We start from the raw sequence: 16,688 nt of genomic DNA, 5'->3' as shown, positions 1-16,688 counted from the left end.
ACAGTTGTGCACCTGGGCCTCCCACTCCTCTTTCTATTCTGGTTAGAGACAGTTTGCGCTGTTCTGTGAAGGGAGCAGTACACAGCGTTGTACAAGATCTTCAGATTCTTGGCAATTTCTCGCATGGAACAGCCTTCATTTCTCAGAACAAGAATAGACTGACGAGTTTCTGAAGAAAGATATTTGTTTCTTGCCATTCTGAGCCTGTAATCGAACCCACAATTGCTTATGCTCCAGATACTCAACTAGTCTAAAGAAGGCCGGTTTTAATGCTTCTTTAATCAGGACAACAGTTTCAGCTGTGTTAACATAATTGCAAAAGGGTTTTCTAATCATCAATTAGCCTTTTAAATTTATAAACTTGGATTAGCAAACACAATGTGCCATTGGAACACAGGAGTGATGGTTGCTGATAATGGGCCTCTGTACGCCTATGTAGATATTCCATAAAAATAAAATCAGCCGCTTGCAGCTACAAGTCATTGTTAATGTTGTAAATCTCTACACTGTATTTCTGATCAATAAGATGTTATTTTTTGAAATGGACAAAGAAAGTGTTCTTTCAAAAACAAGGACATTTCTAAGTGACCCCAAACTTTTAAATGGTAGTTTAAATATTCACACACCCGAGTCAATTTATAGAAGCACATTCGGCAGTCTTTTTGGAAAAGTCTAAGAGCTTTGCAAACGTGGATTGTACAATATTTGTCCATTCTTTTTAAGATTCTTCAAGCTCTGTCAAGTTGATTGTTGATCATTGCTAGACAGCCATTTTCAAGTCTTGCCATAGATTTAAGCAGATTTAAGTCAAAAGTGTACCTCGACCACTCAGGAATGAAACTCCCAATGTCTGATGTAAAGTAGACCTGGTTTTCCTCTAGGATTTTGCCTGTGCTTAGCTACATTCAGTTTCTTTTTAATCCTTAAAACACTCCTGTCAACGATTACAAGTGTACTCATGATAACATGATGCAGCTACCACTATGCATGAAAATACGGAGAGTTCTACTCTGTAATGTGTTGTGCTGGATTTGCCCCAAACATAACACTTTGTATTCAGGATAAAAGGTTCATTGCTTTGCCAATTTTTCTTCAGTATTAGTTTAGTGCCTTATTTCAAACAAGATGCATGTTTTGAAATATTTTATTCTGTACAGGCTTCTTTCTATCTCTCTGTCAATTAGGTGAGTATTGTGGAGTAACTACAATGTTGTTGATCCATCCTCAGTTCTCCTTTCACAGACATTAAGTCACCATTGGCCTCATGGTGAAATCCCTGAGCAATTTCGTTCCTCTTCGGCAACTGAGTTAGGAAGGACGCCTGTATCTTTGTAGTGACTGGGTGTATTGATACACCATCCAAAGTGTAACACCATGCTCAAAAGGGGATATTGAATGTCTGCTTTTTTATTTTGCAAAGGGTGCCCTTCTTTGCGAGGCATTGGAAAACCTCCCTGGTTTGTGTGGTTGAATCTGTGTTTGAAATTCACTGCTCGTTTGAGTGACCTTACAGATAATTGTATGTTGGGTACAGAGAAGGTAGTCATTATTATTGCACAGTCCTTGCAACTTATTATGTGACTTGTTAAGCACCTTTGCCATAACAAAGGGGACATTTAAACATTTAATTTCAAATTAAACATATTTTCACTTTGACATTATGGGGTAGTGTTTGTAGGCCAGTAACAACATATCTCAATTGAATCCATTTTAAATTCAGGCTGTAAAAACAAAATGTGGAAAAAGTCCAGGAGTGTAAATAGGGCTGTTGCGGTGACTACCTGGCTGGTATGAAAATGAACCACAGGAAAAGCGTCCTCCATTCACTATTTAAGTGCAGAGATTACATGCATTTCTTCCCCTGCTTCGAGACAGGTGCATGAAAATTGTCCATTCTAAATAAAAAAACAAATTTCACACATTTAGTATACGTAAAGACAAGATTAAATCAAGAATATTCTGATGGGTGTCAATATTAGCCCATCACTTGTGAATGATGCTCAGCTTAAAAAAACAATGCCTTTGTTTCTTATTCAAATCATAGTCACACAACTCATGTAGCCTAGCACATAAGCATTTATGTTTTGATAAGATTTGCATCACAACTAAAGTGGCCAAATAACTTCTTAAAATGAGGCACATTAATCCGCTTTACAAGGGGTGTAGAGCCTAACTGGCATACTGTATGCAGCGTGAGAGTTTTAAGTTTGGGGAAGATCATTTTCACCATAAAATGCACCTTAATAATAAAGAATTACATGGATAATTGCATTTGTGGTCACTTTTGATAATGGTGTTTTTCGCTAATGGAACATTCCCGCATAAAGCTTACTGCCGTGTGCACATTTCTGAGCTTATAATGTGAAGAAAAAGCCTAATAGTTTATCAACATTTTAAGCTAAACATTCTGATCTGTTGCGTCAGTTTCTTTTTATGTTAGTGGTTGCACCAACTTGGGATCTATCACATCCCACAACTGTCCCAGACGATGTTTGGAATATTTATCTCTCTCTTGCACAGAATAGTTCAAGTTTTGTACTATGGGGGGATAGTAGATTAACATAGGCTAGTGCATTTTGCTGTTCGTTAGGCCTACTCATCTTGTTGGTTGACGTAAATGTGGACAGCACTTTGAATATCTTCACAATGCACCACAGAATTTCATAAGGCACAGTTGCGTCCCGATGTATCGGTCTTCACTTGTAGCCTGTGAGAATGACCTGATCACCTGATGGAGAGCTGTGTAAGTGAGATGAGAGGTGCTTCGGAGCGGGGAACATCTAGGGAGAACGGCTGCAAAAGGCATGGATTTCTTTTAGGGTGCATTATGGCCACGCAAGGGGGATGCCGCCAGGTAATTTGAGGCACTTTAATTATTTATTTATTTACAAAAGTATTTCACCTTTATTTAACAAGGTAGGCCAGTTGAGAACAAGTTCTCATTTACAGCTGCGACCTGGCCAAGACGAAGCAAAGCAGTGCGACAAAAACAACAGAGTTAAACATACGTAGTCAATAACATAATAGAAAAATCTATGTACACTGTATGTAAATGTATATGAGTAGGGAGGTAAGGCAATAAATAGGCCAGAGGCTAAATAATTACAATTTAGCATTAACACTAGAGTGATAGATGTACCCCAGTATCTCTACTTGCACAAAAGAGCAAGAGGATAAGTAACAATATGGGGATGAGGTAGTTGGGTGTTCTATTTACAGATTCACTGGACCTGTACACAGCCATCGGTAAGCTGCTCTGATAGCTGACGCTTAAAGTTAGAGAGGGAGATATGAGTCTCCAGCTTCAGTGATTTTTGCAATTCGTTCCAGCCATTGGCAGCAGAGAACTGGAAGGAAAGGCGGCCAAAGTAAGAGTTGGCTTTGGGGGTGATCAGTGAAATATACCTTCTGGAGCGCGTGCTACGGGTGGGTGTTGCTATGGTGACCAGTGAGCTGAAATAAGGAGCTTTACCTAGCATAGACTTATAGATGACCTGGAGCCAGTGGGTTTGGCGATGAATATTTAGTGAGGGCCAGCCAACAAGAGTATACAGGTCGCAGTGGTGGGTAGTATATGGGGCTATGGGACAAAACAGATGGCACTGTGAACGACCGCATCCAATTTGCTGAGTGTTGGAGGCCATTTTGTAAATGACATCGCCGAAGGGTTGTGGATCAGGAAACCAGTCTGTATCGGGTGTGACCACCATATGCATCATGTAGCATGACACATATCCTTCGCATAGAGGGGATACGGCTGTTGATTGTGAAATAGTGTCCCACTCTTCTTCAATGGCTGTGCGAAGTTGCTGGTTATTGGCAGGAACTGGAACACTCTGTCTTACACGTTGATCTAGAGCATCCCAAACATGCTCAATGGGTGACATGTCTGGTGAGTATGCAGGCTATGGATGAACTGAAACATTTTCAGCTTCCAGGAATTGTGTACAAATCCTTGCGACACGGGGTTCATTCAATTTGCCATCGATAAAATGCAATTGTGTTCGTTGTAACCCCACCGTGGGGCACTGTGTTCACAATGTTGACATCAACAAACCACTCGCCCACACAACGTCATGCTTGCTGTTTGTCATCTGCATGGTACAGTTGAAACCAGGATTCATCCATGAAGAGCACACTTCTCCAGCGTGCCAGTGGCCATGGAAGGTGAGCATTTGCCCACTGAACTGCAGTCAGGTCAAGACCCTTATCTTATTGATAAGGCACACTGTCTTGTGGATGGATTATCTTGGCATGATGTCTGTGAGTATAACGAAACTCATATGTCAGGCAAAAGCCTGAGAAAAAAATCCAACCAGGAAGTGGGAAATCTGAGGTTTGTAGTTTTTCAAGTCATTGGCTATCGAATATACAGTGTCTATGGGGTCATATTGCACTTCCTATAAGGTTTCCACTAGATGTCAACCATCTTTAGAACCTTGTTTGTGGCTTCTACTGTGGAGGGGAAATGAGAGCTGATTGAGTCAGGGGTATGGCAGAGTGCCATGAGCTGATCACACGCGCTCACGTGAGAGTTACCTGCGTTCCATCGCATTTCTACAGACAAAGGAATTCTCCGGTTGGAACATTATTGAAGGTTTATGTTAAAAACATCCTCAATATTGATTCTATACATCGTTTGACATGTTTCTACGAATTGTAATATAACTTTTTGCCTGGACCTGTCCCCGCCTCGTGAGTTTGGATTGTGTACTAAACTTGCAAAGAAAAGGGAGGTATTTGGACATAAATGGACATTATCGAACATTTATTGTGGAACTGGGATTCCTGGGAGTGCATTCTGAGGTAAGGTAAGTGAAAAGTAAGGTAACTGAATATTTATAATGCTATTTCTGACTTCTGTTGGCGGATATCGGTATGGCTTGTTTTGTTGTCTGAACGCTGTACTCAGATTATTGCATGATGTGCTTTTTCTGTAAAGCTATTTTGAAATCAGACAAAGCGTATGCATTAAGGAGAAGTGGATATAAAAATTCCATGCATAACACTTGTATTTTCATCAACATTTATGATGAGTATTTCTGTAAATTGATGTGGCTCTCTGCAAAATCACTGCATGTTTTGGTAGCAAAACATTACTGAACGTAACGCGCCAATGATTTTTGGATATAAATATGAACTTTATCGAACAAAACATACATGTATTGTGTAACATGAAGTTCTATGAGTGTCATCTGATGAAGATCAAAGGTTAGCGATTAATTTTCTCTCTATTTCTGCTTTTTGTGACTCCTGTCTTTGGCTGGAAAAATGGCTGTGTTTTTCTGTGACAAGGTACTGACCTAACATAATCGTTGGTGTGCTTTCGTCTTTTTGAAATCAGACACTGTGGCTGGATTTACAAGTTTATCTTTAAAATGGTGTAAAATACTTGTATGTTTGAGGAATTTAAATTTATGGGATTTCTGTTTTGAATATGGTGCCCTGCAATTTCACTGGCTGTTGGCGAGGTGGGACGCTACCGTCCCACATATCCCAGAGAGGTTAACCACAATTTATTTAAAAATGCATTGGTTTGTTATACATTTGCATTTAAAGTATTACTTTTAAAATGTACATAAACAAAGGGCATATAAATGTAACCATTCAAAACTAATACATTCTGAACAGTAAAATAGAATATTGCACCATATCAAAGACAAATACATTATGTGCAAAAATGCAGCATCCCACTTAAAACATTAAACTGGTCCCTTTTTTCGCGCTCTTCTTTATTGCCATGTTATAGCCAGCAGCACACCGCAATGCTGACCATATTTTGCTTTTATGAGAGATTTGCATTCAGAAATGCAAGCTGCCTCACTTTCGAGGGGCTGATGCGGATTCTTCTCTCAGTAATTAATCATATCTCAGTTATAGTTTTCACATCTACAAAAAATAAGCTATTTTCTTTACTTCAGAGTGCGAGCTGATCAAGGGGTGGAAAATGTAGATATTTCCAGAGGTTCACTGTCCGAGGAACAGGCCGTGGAAGCTTTATTGCTGGCAAAAGTGTCCATAACCAGTGGCAATTAAACAGTTGTGTTATTTTCCTCTCTTCCTCGCTGTCTGTCTTGTTGTACAACCTGAACCTGTCTCACATGCATTCATTTTTTTTTTTTAACTGAAGAGGTCAGCTGCTAATTTTCAGATTTACACCAAATAAACACTCCGCCATTTTCACGGGACTCTCTGTTGCTGCCAAGTCATGATTTCCCTGGGGGTTAGCCTTGCAATAAAGTGGTGAGACACATAGCCCTCTATATTTAAACGTTTCAGGTACACTCCGATAGTTGTCTGCACCACATACAGTATATTCTATTGACATTATCTGCTATTGTTTGTCCTCGTGTGCATGTTTTTCAGCATAAAGTACTCTGTAGACACTTAGGCTTAATCATGCTCTCCCTCTATCGCTCGTCTGCAGGTATGTTTTGAAGTGGGATAGGAAGCCAGTCCCGTCATCGCCACCTCACCCGCTCTTAAGATAACCTTCGGGCCAACTGGGAGCCCAAGGCTGGTTAGGAGACCCCGCTAGAGACACTGTAATTGTGATGAACAGAGAATATGAAGGTAGCACTGTAATTCATTAATCATATGCTGTCTGCCTCTGTTCTCACCTCTTTCCCTTTGTCTTCTACACCGCTCTGCCCACCTCATCTTATAATGCATTGAAGTATAGATTGAACTTGTACTTATAATATTACAATTATCATAATGCATGTGTAACAGATGTGAAACGGCTAGCTTAGTTAGCGGTGCGCGCTAAATAGCGTTTCAATCAGTGACGTCAATTGCTCTGAGACCTTGAAGTAGTAGTTCCCCTTGCACTGCAAGGGCCGCGGCTTTTGTGGAGCGATGGGTAACGATGCTTTGTGGGTGACTGTTGTTGATGTGTGCAGAGGGTCCCTGGTTCACGCCCGGGTATGGGCGAGGGAACGGTCTAAAGTTATACTGTTACACATGTATTATTAATGTAGATGAAGGGAGTTAGATATGCATATTTTTTCTTCTTCCTCTGTATATATAAATTACAAATCAACCTTTACTTGAATCATGTTTCTAGTCTATTGCATAGTTACAATGTGTAATCATTGATGTCCCAGGAGAAGGAGAGGTAAACACTGTTGAAGTATATAATCGTAATACATACATGCAGACATAGCATCATTCAAAGAATGGAGTTTGATACACCTGTTCTTGGATATGACTAAACAATAATGTCACAGAGATTCATACCTGAACCGCACCTTTATTTGCCAAGGAAGAGTACATGATCAGTGAATATACTCAATGTACAGACTACAATGTGGGGACCTCATGCATGGTAATAACTACAGTACATGTATTTAGGGCTTGCATAATTCGCACAATACAGTTATTATATTCTACTCAATCATTAGGCTTCATTAATGCCATTCAGACTTGAAGTTGATACAACAACTATGACAGCTGAGGTTCATAGATTGGTATGAATATTAGTTCAGAACCTATAGTTTTAAGGTCCATACGCAGATCGGCTATCACACTGCCTTATCCCACCTGAAAAGGAATACCTATGTAAGAATGCTGTTCATTGACAACAGCTCAGCATTCAACACCATAGCACCCTCCAAGCTCATCATCAAGCTGGAGGCCCTGGGTCTCAACCCAGCCCTATGAAATTGGGTCCGGGGCTTCCTGACAGGCCGCCCCCAAGTGGTGAAGGTGGAAACAACATCTCCACTTCACTGACTGTCAACACTGGGGCCCCACAAAGGTGCGTGCTCAGCCCCCTCCTGTACTCCCTGTTCACCCATGACTGCGTGGCCATGCACACCTCCAACTTGATCATCAAGTTTGCAACAGTAGGCCTGATTACCAACAATGACAAGACAGCCTACAGTGAAGAGGTAAGGGCCCTGGGATTGTGGTGCCAAGAAAATAACCTTTCACTCAACATCAACAAAACAAAAGGAGATGATCGTGGACTTCAGGAAACAGCAGAGGGAGCACCCTCCTATCCACATCGAAGGGATAGCAGTGGAGAAGTTGGAAAGTTTTAAGTTCCTCAGCATACTCATCACAGACAAACTGAAATGGTCCACTCAGACAGTGTGGTGAAGGGGCAACAGCACCTCTTCAACCTCAGGAGGCTGAAGAAAATGTGCCTTGTCACCCAAAACCCTGACAAACTTTTAACAGACGCACAATCAAGATCATCCTGTCGGGCTGCCCTCCATGACATACAACACCCGATGTCACATGAAGGAAAAAAATATCATCAAGGACATCAACCACCGAAGCCACTGCCTGTTCACACCGCTACCATCCAGAAGGCGAGGTCAGTACAGGTGCATCAAAGCAGGGACTGAGAGACTGAAAACAGCTTCTCTCTCAGGGACATCGGACTGCTAAACAGCAATGACTAACTCAGAGAGGCTGCTGCCTACATTGAGACCCAATCACTTGACACTTTATTAAAAATGGATCACTTGTCACTTTATACAATGCACTCTAAATTATGCCACTTTAATATTAATCATGTTAACATATCTTACATTTCTCGTATCCCATGTATATACTGTATTTTATACCATCTATTGCACCTTGCCTATGCCGCTCGGCCATCGCTCATCCATATACATATTCTCACTCAACCCCTTAGATTTGTGTGAATTAGGTAGTTGTTGGGAATTGTTAAATTACTTGTTAGATATACTGCACTGTCCAAACTAGTAGCACAAGCATTTCGCTACACTCACAATAACATCTGCTAACCATGTGTACGTGACAAATAAAATTTGATTTGACCACTTAATTGGTCAACTATAGGGTAATGTAAATGTTGTCTTCTAAATGATCCAATACATAATGTGGTACACTTTTCATAATTAGGTTAGAGTTCAGAGAGGCTAGATAAATGATCTAGACCCTCCACTGTGCAGTGATCAAGATGGCGGACTTTGGGAAGTCTTGAGTCATCGGCATACATTGACAACCTAGTTTAACTCCTCTTGACAGTTCAATACTTGAACTAACCTTTATTTAATATCTTACACTTGGGGTTACTATTCATACTGTATCTAACCCGTTGAATAAGAGATTCTCCCAAATTAAAATAGTCCAGGGATTTATATAAAAATTCTAGTCATAACTAAACAAAAATCTGCTATGAAGACCAGGTCTGGTTTCTTTGGTGTTTCATAGTGTTCTATTTGTTCCAAGTAATATTATCTCCAATGTTTCATCCATGTAAAAAAATAAATAAAAAATAAAATAAAAATGATCAGGATGAATAATAAATATCTGATAAACCTCTCATTCTATGACCGATGCATTTTGCCAGGAGTTTTGTGAAAGGGGATTCCAGTGGTTGCACAGATTTTGATACAGCACTGAAATTAGTGTCAACATAACCACCTATTGTCTCACTAAAATGGATCAGCGGCTGATCATTAGAATACATTTTGATTTCCTACAGAATGGATTTGAATCTGTGGCAAGGTTTTTAATACATTTTTGGGAAAGGAGAAATGTGATTTGTTGTTTATGCGTCTGAGTGAGATGCGCAGCAGGCTGCTTTGGTTCAGTGGGTCCTCTTGGGTGGGTGTGTACGAGTTAAAGAATTAGCTATGTCCATTCAGATAGTTTCCCAAAATAAGCCTTTCTGGACTTCATCTCTTTAAATAAATCCATCATGATGGTCAGCATGTGCGAGGAACGACAACATGTGCCAGTTTTGCATTTCCTAGCCAAGGATGAATAGCCTGTCGTAATATTCCGTAGCATAGGGTTCTCATTACTGCATCCTCTCGAGCCACTTTGAACATTTTGCCACTGAGGATGACCGCACCAGCGCTGGTGACATTATGAATGTATTTGGTGAAAGTGGAGGGAAAAACAGTGTGTGACTGTAGCCTAAACACGCATCCCGAGACCGTAGCCTAAACACGCATCCCGAGACCGTAGCCTAAACACGCATCCCGAGACCGTAGCCTAAACACGCATCCCGAGACCGTAGCCCAAACACGCATCCCGAGACCGTAGCCCAAACACGCATCCCGAAACACCCAAACACGCATCCCGAGACCAAACACGCATCCCGTAGCCTAAACACGCATCCCGAGACTGTGGCCCGAGACTGTAGCCCGAGACTGTAGCCTAAACACACAGCCCGAGACTGTAAAACACACAGCCCGAGACTGTAGCCTAAACACACAGCCCGAGACTGTAGCCTAAACACACAGCCCGAGACTGTAGCCTAAACACACAGCCCGAGACTGTAGCCTAAACACACAGCCCGAGACTGTAGCCTAAACACACAGCCCGAGACTGTAGCCTAAACACACAGCCCGAGACTGTAGCCTAAACACACAGCCCGAGACTGTAGCCTAAACACACAGCCCGAGACTGTAGCCTAAACACACAGCCCGAGACTGTAGCCTAAACACACAGCCCGAGACTGTAGCCTAAACACACAGCCCGAGACTGTAGCCTAAACACACAGCCCGAGACTGTAGCCTAAACACACAGCCCGAGACTGTAGCCTAAACACACAGCCCGAGACTGTAGCCTAAACACGCAGCCCGAGACTGTGGCCCGAGACTGTAGCCTGTAGCCCAAGACTGTAGCCTAAACACACAGCCCGAGACTGTAGCCTAAACACGCAGCCCGAGACTGTAGCCTAAACACGCAGCCCGAGACTGTAGCCTAAACACGCAGCCCGAGACTGTAGCCTAAACACGCAGCCCGAGACTGTAGCCTAAACACGCAGCCCGAGACTGTAGCCTAAACACGCAGCCCGAGACTGTAGCCTAAACACGCAGCCCGAGACTGTAGCCTAAACACGCAGCCCGAGACTGTAGCCTAAACACGCAGCCCGAGACTGTAGCCTAAACACGCAGCCCGAGACTGTAGCCTAAACACGCAGCCCGAGACTGTAGCCTAAACACGCAGCCCGAGACTGTAGCCTAAACACGCAGCCCGAGACTGTAGCCTAAACACGCAGCCCGAGACTGTAGCCTAAACACACAGCCCGAGACTGTAGCCTAAACACACAGCCCGAGACTGTAGCCTAAACACGCAGCCCGAGACTGTGGCCCGAGACTGTAGCCCGAGACTGTAGCCCAAGACTGTAGCCTAAACACACAGCCCGAGACTGTAGCCTAAACACACAGCCCGAGACTGTAGCCTAAACACACAGCCCGAGACTGAGCCTAAACACACAGCCCGAGATTGTAGCCTAAACACACAGCCCGAGACTGTAGCCTAAACACAGCCCGAGACTGTAGCCTAAACACACAGCCCGAGACTGTAGCCTAAACACACAGCCTAAGCAGGTATTCTTCATCTGTTGTAACATCTCAGCTCCAATAAGACTTCGTGGAAAGGCAGAGCCATTTTTGACAGCCATGTCTGGCTCACAGAGTCAGGAAATCAAATTCATTCATTGTTTATACAGTATAGGTCTAACCACTATCCACTAACACAGAACCAATTTTAGAACACCATGAGACAGCAACCCAAATCAAAAATCTGCTCAACCCCATACTGGAGAATAGGAGTTGGCCTTTGCTGCAATGTGGTGCTGATTCCAATTACTAAATAGACCTATATGTTACACCACAATGAAGGTTAAAGCCAATACTACAGTCTGCAACTGCAGACCCTGCCTAGCTCTCTGACCGTGAATAAGCATTCATCTGAGGGGATGTCCACAGAGCATCTGTACCGTATGTGATGTCATCAGACCTGGTTTCTTTGGCGTTTCATCGTGTTCTATTGTTTCAAGTAATTGTCATACATTATCTCCAATGTATCATCCATGTAAAACACCTATCTGATCAGGATGAATAATATCTGATAAAACCTTTATTCTATGTGCTATGCATTTTGCGTCACAACAGTAAAGTGACGCCATACTCCGTAAAACAACTGTCAGAGCAGAGGGATGGAATGAGAGGTAGACATAGATACACTGTCTGAATACTCTGTGTCCGTTCCAAATGGCAATCAAATGGAAACTAATCCCCATTTAGTGCACTACTTTTGACCAGGACCCATAGGGTTCTGGTAAAAATGAGTGTACTATGTAGGGAATAGGGTGCCAATTGGAACACACACTATGTCTCCAACGCTACAGTGACAGACAATGGAAGCTATCAGATTAACCAACAGTAAGATACAGTTAAGTAACAATGATATAGCGGTTAGCTCAGAAAGTCTGAAAGATATGAGCTCATTAACCCAGCCAGGTCAATAATGTGTCCCATAGGAATTATAAATTAAATGGACTCTCACAACAGAGCATTGCTTCAGCAGGTGTGTCGGTCAGACCTATAGACCCAAAATCACTTCTGAGTAGATACATTTCTAAATGTGTGTGTATTAAAGTCCATGACTGCCCATAAGGCCTCGAGCAGTAGTCATCCTGACTCTGAAAGTGTCAGAGCACAATTGCTGGTATACAGCAACATCAAAGAAATTGACCATACTATTCATCACAGCGGACAGAGGGAAGAGTGTAATTGAATGTGACAGTCTATGAACAAGCATTCTAATTATCAACATCAATAAATGACATAGGAGCCTACCTTGTGGGTGTATGGCGGCTCACTGAGGTCGATTCCATCTTTCACAAGTTTATCCCTGATCAAGAGCTTCAGTTTCAGTTTTGGGTAAGTCACCACCTCTTTACAATCAGTGAAACTCAAATTGTTGTTTTTAGGACATGATGACTCTTGGTGAAATCTTTGGTGAGCCCCAATTTCAACTTCCTCCTGGTTGGATTCTGTCCATGAACTTGACCCCTGGAGGTCATTCTCGCACTCTGTGATGTGCATTATGTTGGTGCCCAACGATGGTCTACAGGAAGAGGGGTACAGGGGGTTCAGGGGCTCGAGGGTGAAGTAAAGACCCCGAGATTTTTCCTTCTCCTGCTCTCTCAACCTCTTCACTGCGTCGAGCAATTTTTGTCGGTGGTGCTGGACGTGGACCCCTATGGCGTCCAGATCGGGGTCACCAATTTGTTTACAAACTTCGAGATCATCGTATCCATTGTCCACAAATCCTTCCAAGTATTGAGGCAGTTTAAGATTCTGTAGCCACTCATAGACAAGGCCGGGGCCGGTGCGCATCATTTTGACATACGATGAGCAATGTTTTCCATGCATAGGCTGTGTTAGAAATGGTTCCGTTATCTCCAAAATGTAAACCTCAGGAGCGCCGGTATCTTTGACACATTTTTACACCCGCCGCGGTCTCGGTCATTCTTATTGGATCCAAAATTACAAACGCATGCAGAGGTTATTAAACTGATGAAGAATACAAAACGAAATCTAAAAAGAGCAGAGTCTACTACTGTTACAATAAAATAAAGGTAATGTTAAACGCTGCAATATTGATGTTCCCAAAATTCTGGATAACAAACAATGCAAATATTTTATTATGAATAGACCATGGCGTCCAAAAATGCAACCTAGTAGGTGTGGTCTGGTCATCAATTAATCCAAGCAGGTGAGAGAAAGAGAAGGCATGATATCCAACCAAAGAAACACAACATATACATGAGATAAACAAAACTGGAGGTTTTGGAGGTGTCCACGAGCTGAATTTCAAACATTCTTTGTTCCTCACCGCTTTTGTTTGTTTTATTGCTGCTGTTTCGAAAAGGGCACTCCTGGCGCGGCAACGTCCAAATATCGTTGTTTTTAATCACTCAGTACTGCAAACTTCAGAGTGGCGGTAAATGCGAGATGAAACGCTTTTCGCTGCTTCTTATCTGTATGCCTAGGTCCGAATACACTTGTTAGCACATGGTGCAAAGCACCCTCTCTCTCCCCGGAATTAACTTTGTCTCTCTGGTCTAGAGTTGGTCCAGAGTGCCATTCCATCCAAGCGAATTCTGCTTCGGGTTTGTTAAAAAAAAGAAGGCAATTGAGCATTATCTGTACTCTGGCGCCCTCTGTTCGACGTATATCAACATTTGACTGATTGAGTACATGTCAGATCAATCAACGCTGTAATTGTCAGCCACTGAAGTAAATCGATTCCAGTAGCTCTCTCGGACCAGTACGGTAGCTCTCTCCAGGAGGACTGTTGGACCAGTACTGTAGCTCTCTCGGGGAGGACAGTTGGACCAGTAACTCTCCAGGAGGACTGTTGGACCAGTAACTCTCTCCAGGAAGACTGTTGGACCAGTACTGTAGCTCTCTCCAGGAGGACTGTTGGACCAGTAACTCTCTCCAGGAGGATAGTTGGATCAGTAACTCTCTCCAGGAGGACTGTTGGACCAGTAACTATCTCCAGGAGGACTGTTGGACCAGTACTGTAGCTCTCTCGGGGAGGACAGTTGGACCAGTAACTCTCTCCAGGAGGACTGTTGGACCAGTAACTCTCTCCAGGAGGACTGTTGGACCTGTAGCTCTCTCCAGGAGGACTGTTGGACCAGTACTGTAGCTTTCTCCAGGAGGACTGTTGGACCAGTAACTCTCTCCAGGAGGACAGTTGGACAAGTAGCTCTCTCCAGGAGGACTGTTGGACCAGTAACTCTCTCCAGGAGGACAGTTGGACCAGTAGCTCTCTCCAGGAGGACAGATGGACCAGTAGCTCTCTCCAGGAGGACAGTTGGACCAGTAGCTTTCTCCAGGAGGACAGTTGGACCAGTAACTCTCTCCAGGAGGACTGTTGGACCAGTAACTCTCTCCAGGAGGACTGTTGGACCAGTACTGTAGCTCTCTCCAGGAGGACTGTTGGACCAGTAACTCTCTCCCGGAGGACTGTTGGACCTGTAGCTTTCTCCAGGAGGATTGTTGGACCCCTGTGGTGATGAATTGTGTGTTTTATCAACCCTTAAAACATGGAATGGACATTTTGAAAAAAAGACAAACAATTTGTTTTACATAGATTTTATTTCCATTGCACAACTAATATATACACTGCTCAAAAAAATAAAGAGAACACTTAAACAACACAATGTAACTCCAAGTCAATCACACTTCTGTGAAATCAAACTGTCCACTTAGGAAGCAACACTGATTGACAATAAATTTCACATGCTGCTGTGCAAATGGAATAGACAACAGGTGGAAATTATAGGCAATTAGCAAGACACTCCCAATAAAGGAGTGGTTCTGCAGGTGGTGACAGACCATTTCTCAGTTCCTATGCTTCCTGGCTGATGTTTTGGTCACTTTTGAATGCTGGTGGTGCTTTCACTCTAGTGGTAGCATGAGATGTAGTCTACAACCCACACAAGTGGCTCAGGTAGTGCAGCTCATCCAGGATGGCACATCAATGCGAGCTGTGGCAAGAAGGTTTGCTGTGTCTGTCAGCGTAGTGTCCAGAGCATGGAGGCGCTACCAGGAGACAGGCCAGTACATCAGGAGACGTGGAGAAGGCCGTAGGAGGGCAACAACCCAGCAGCAGGACCGCTACCTCCGCCTTTGTGCAAGGAGGAACAGGAGGTGCACTGCCAGAGCCCTGCAAAATGACCTCCAGCAGGCCACAAGTGTGCATGTGTTTGCTCAAACGGTCAGAAACAGACTCCATGAGGGTGGTATGAGGCCCCGACGTCCACAGGTGGGGGTTGTGCTTACAGCCCAACACCGTGCAGGGCGTTTGGCATTTGCCAGAGAACACCAAGATTGGCAAATTCGCCACTGGCGCCCTGTGCTCTTCACAGATGAAAGCAGGTTCACACTGAGCACATGTGACAGACGTGACAGTCTGGAGACGCCGTGGAGAACGTTCTGCTGCCTGCAACATCCTCCAGCATGACCGGTTTGGCAGTGGGTCAGTCATAGTGTGGGGTGGCATTTCTTTGGGGGGCCGCACAGCCCTCCATGTCCTCGTCAGAGGTAGCCGGACTGCCATTAGGTACCGAGATGAGATCCTCAGACCCCTTGTGAGACCATATGCTGGTGCGGTTGGCCCTGGGTTCCTCCTAATGCAAGACAATGCTAGACCTCATGTGGCTGGAGTGTGTCAGCAGTTCCTGCAAGAGGAAGGCATTGATGCTATGGACTGGCCCGCCCGTTCCCCAGACCTGAATCCAATTGAGCACATCTGGGACATCATGTCTCGCTCCATCCACCAACGCCACGTTGCACCACAGACTGACCAGGAGTTGGCGGATGCTTTAGTCCAGGTCTGGGAGGAGATCCCTCAGGAGACCATCCGCCACCTCATCAGGAGCATGCCCATGCGTTGCAGGGAGGTCATACAGGCACATGGAGGTCACACACACTACTGAGCCTCATTTTGACTTGTTTTAAGGACATTACATCAAAGTTGGATCAGCCTATAGTGTGGTTTTCCACTTTAATTTTGAGTGTGACTCCAAATCCAGACCTCCATGGGTTGATAAATTTGATTTCCATTGATCATTTTTGTGTGATTTTGTTGTCAGCACATTCAACTATGTAAAGAAAAAAAGTATTTAATAAGAATATTTCATTCATTCATATCTAGGATGTGTTATTTTAGTGTTCCTTTTCTTTTTTTTGAGCAGTGTGTGTATATATATATATATATATAACGGAACAGAAAAATAAAACGCAAGATGCATCAATTCCAAAGATTTTAGTGAGTTACAGTTCATAGAAGGAAATCCGTCCATTGAAATACATTCATTAGGCCCTAATCTATGGATTTGACATGAATGAGCCGGGGTGCAGCCATGGGTGGGTCTGGGAGGCCAAATGCTC

The 16,688-nt window shown here is 43.4% G+C and overlaps 1 protein-coding gene across 6 annotated transcripts in view; it reads right to left on the bottom strand.

The window, feature by feature from the left end:
* The window catches only part of LOC112256916 (SAM and SH3 domain-containing protein 1), a 96,162-nt gene extending 82,253 nt beyond the window's left edge, over nucleotides 1–13,909 (bottom strand). For all 6 annotated transcript variants that reach the window (XM_024430487.2, XM_024430489.2, XM_024430491.2 and 3 more), the window contains exon 1: nucleotides 12,576–13,909. In XM_024430487.2, the coding sequence (XP_024286255.1) occupies nucleotides 12,576–13,154 (579 nt within the window). In that variant the 5' untranslated portion in view covers nucleotides 13,155–13,909. The remainder of the gene's footprint in view (nucleotides 1–12,575) is intronic.
* Nucleotides 13,910–16,688: the final 2,779 nt, after the last annotated feature.

This window comes from Oncorhynchus tshawytscha, linkage group LG08 (genome assembly GCF_018296145.1).
Source record: "Oncorhynchus tshawytscha isolate Ot180627B linkage group LG08, Otsh_v2.0, whole genome shotgun sequence".
NCBI classification, from domain to species: domain Eukaryota; kingdom Metazoa; phylum Chordata; class Actinopteri; order Salmoniformes; family Salmonidae; genus Oncorhynchus; species Oncorhynchus tshawytscha.
Note: the sequence above shows the minus strand (reverse complement) of the source record. Positions and strands in the feature narration are given on the sequence as shown.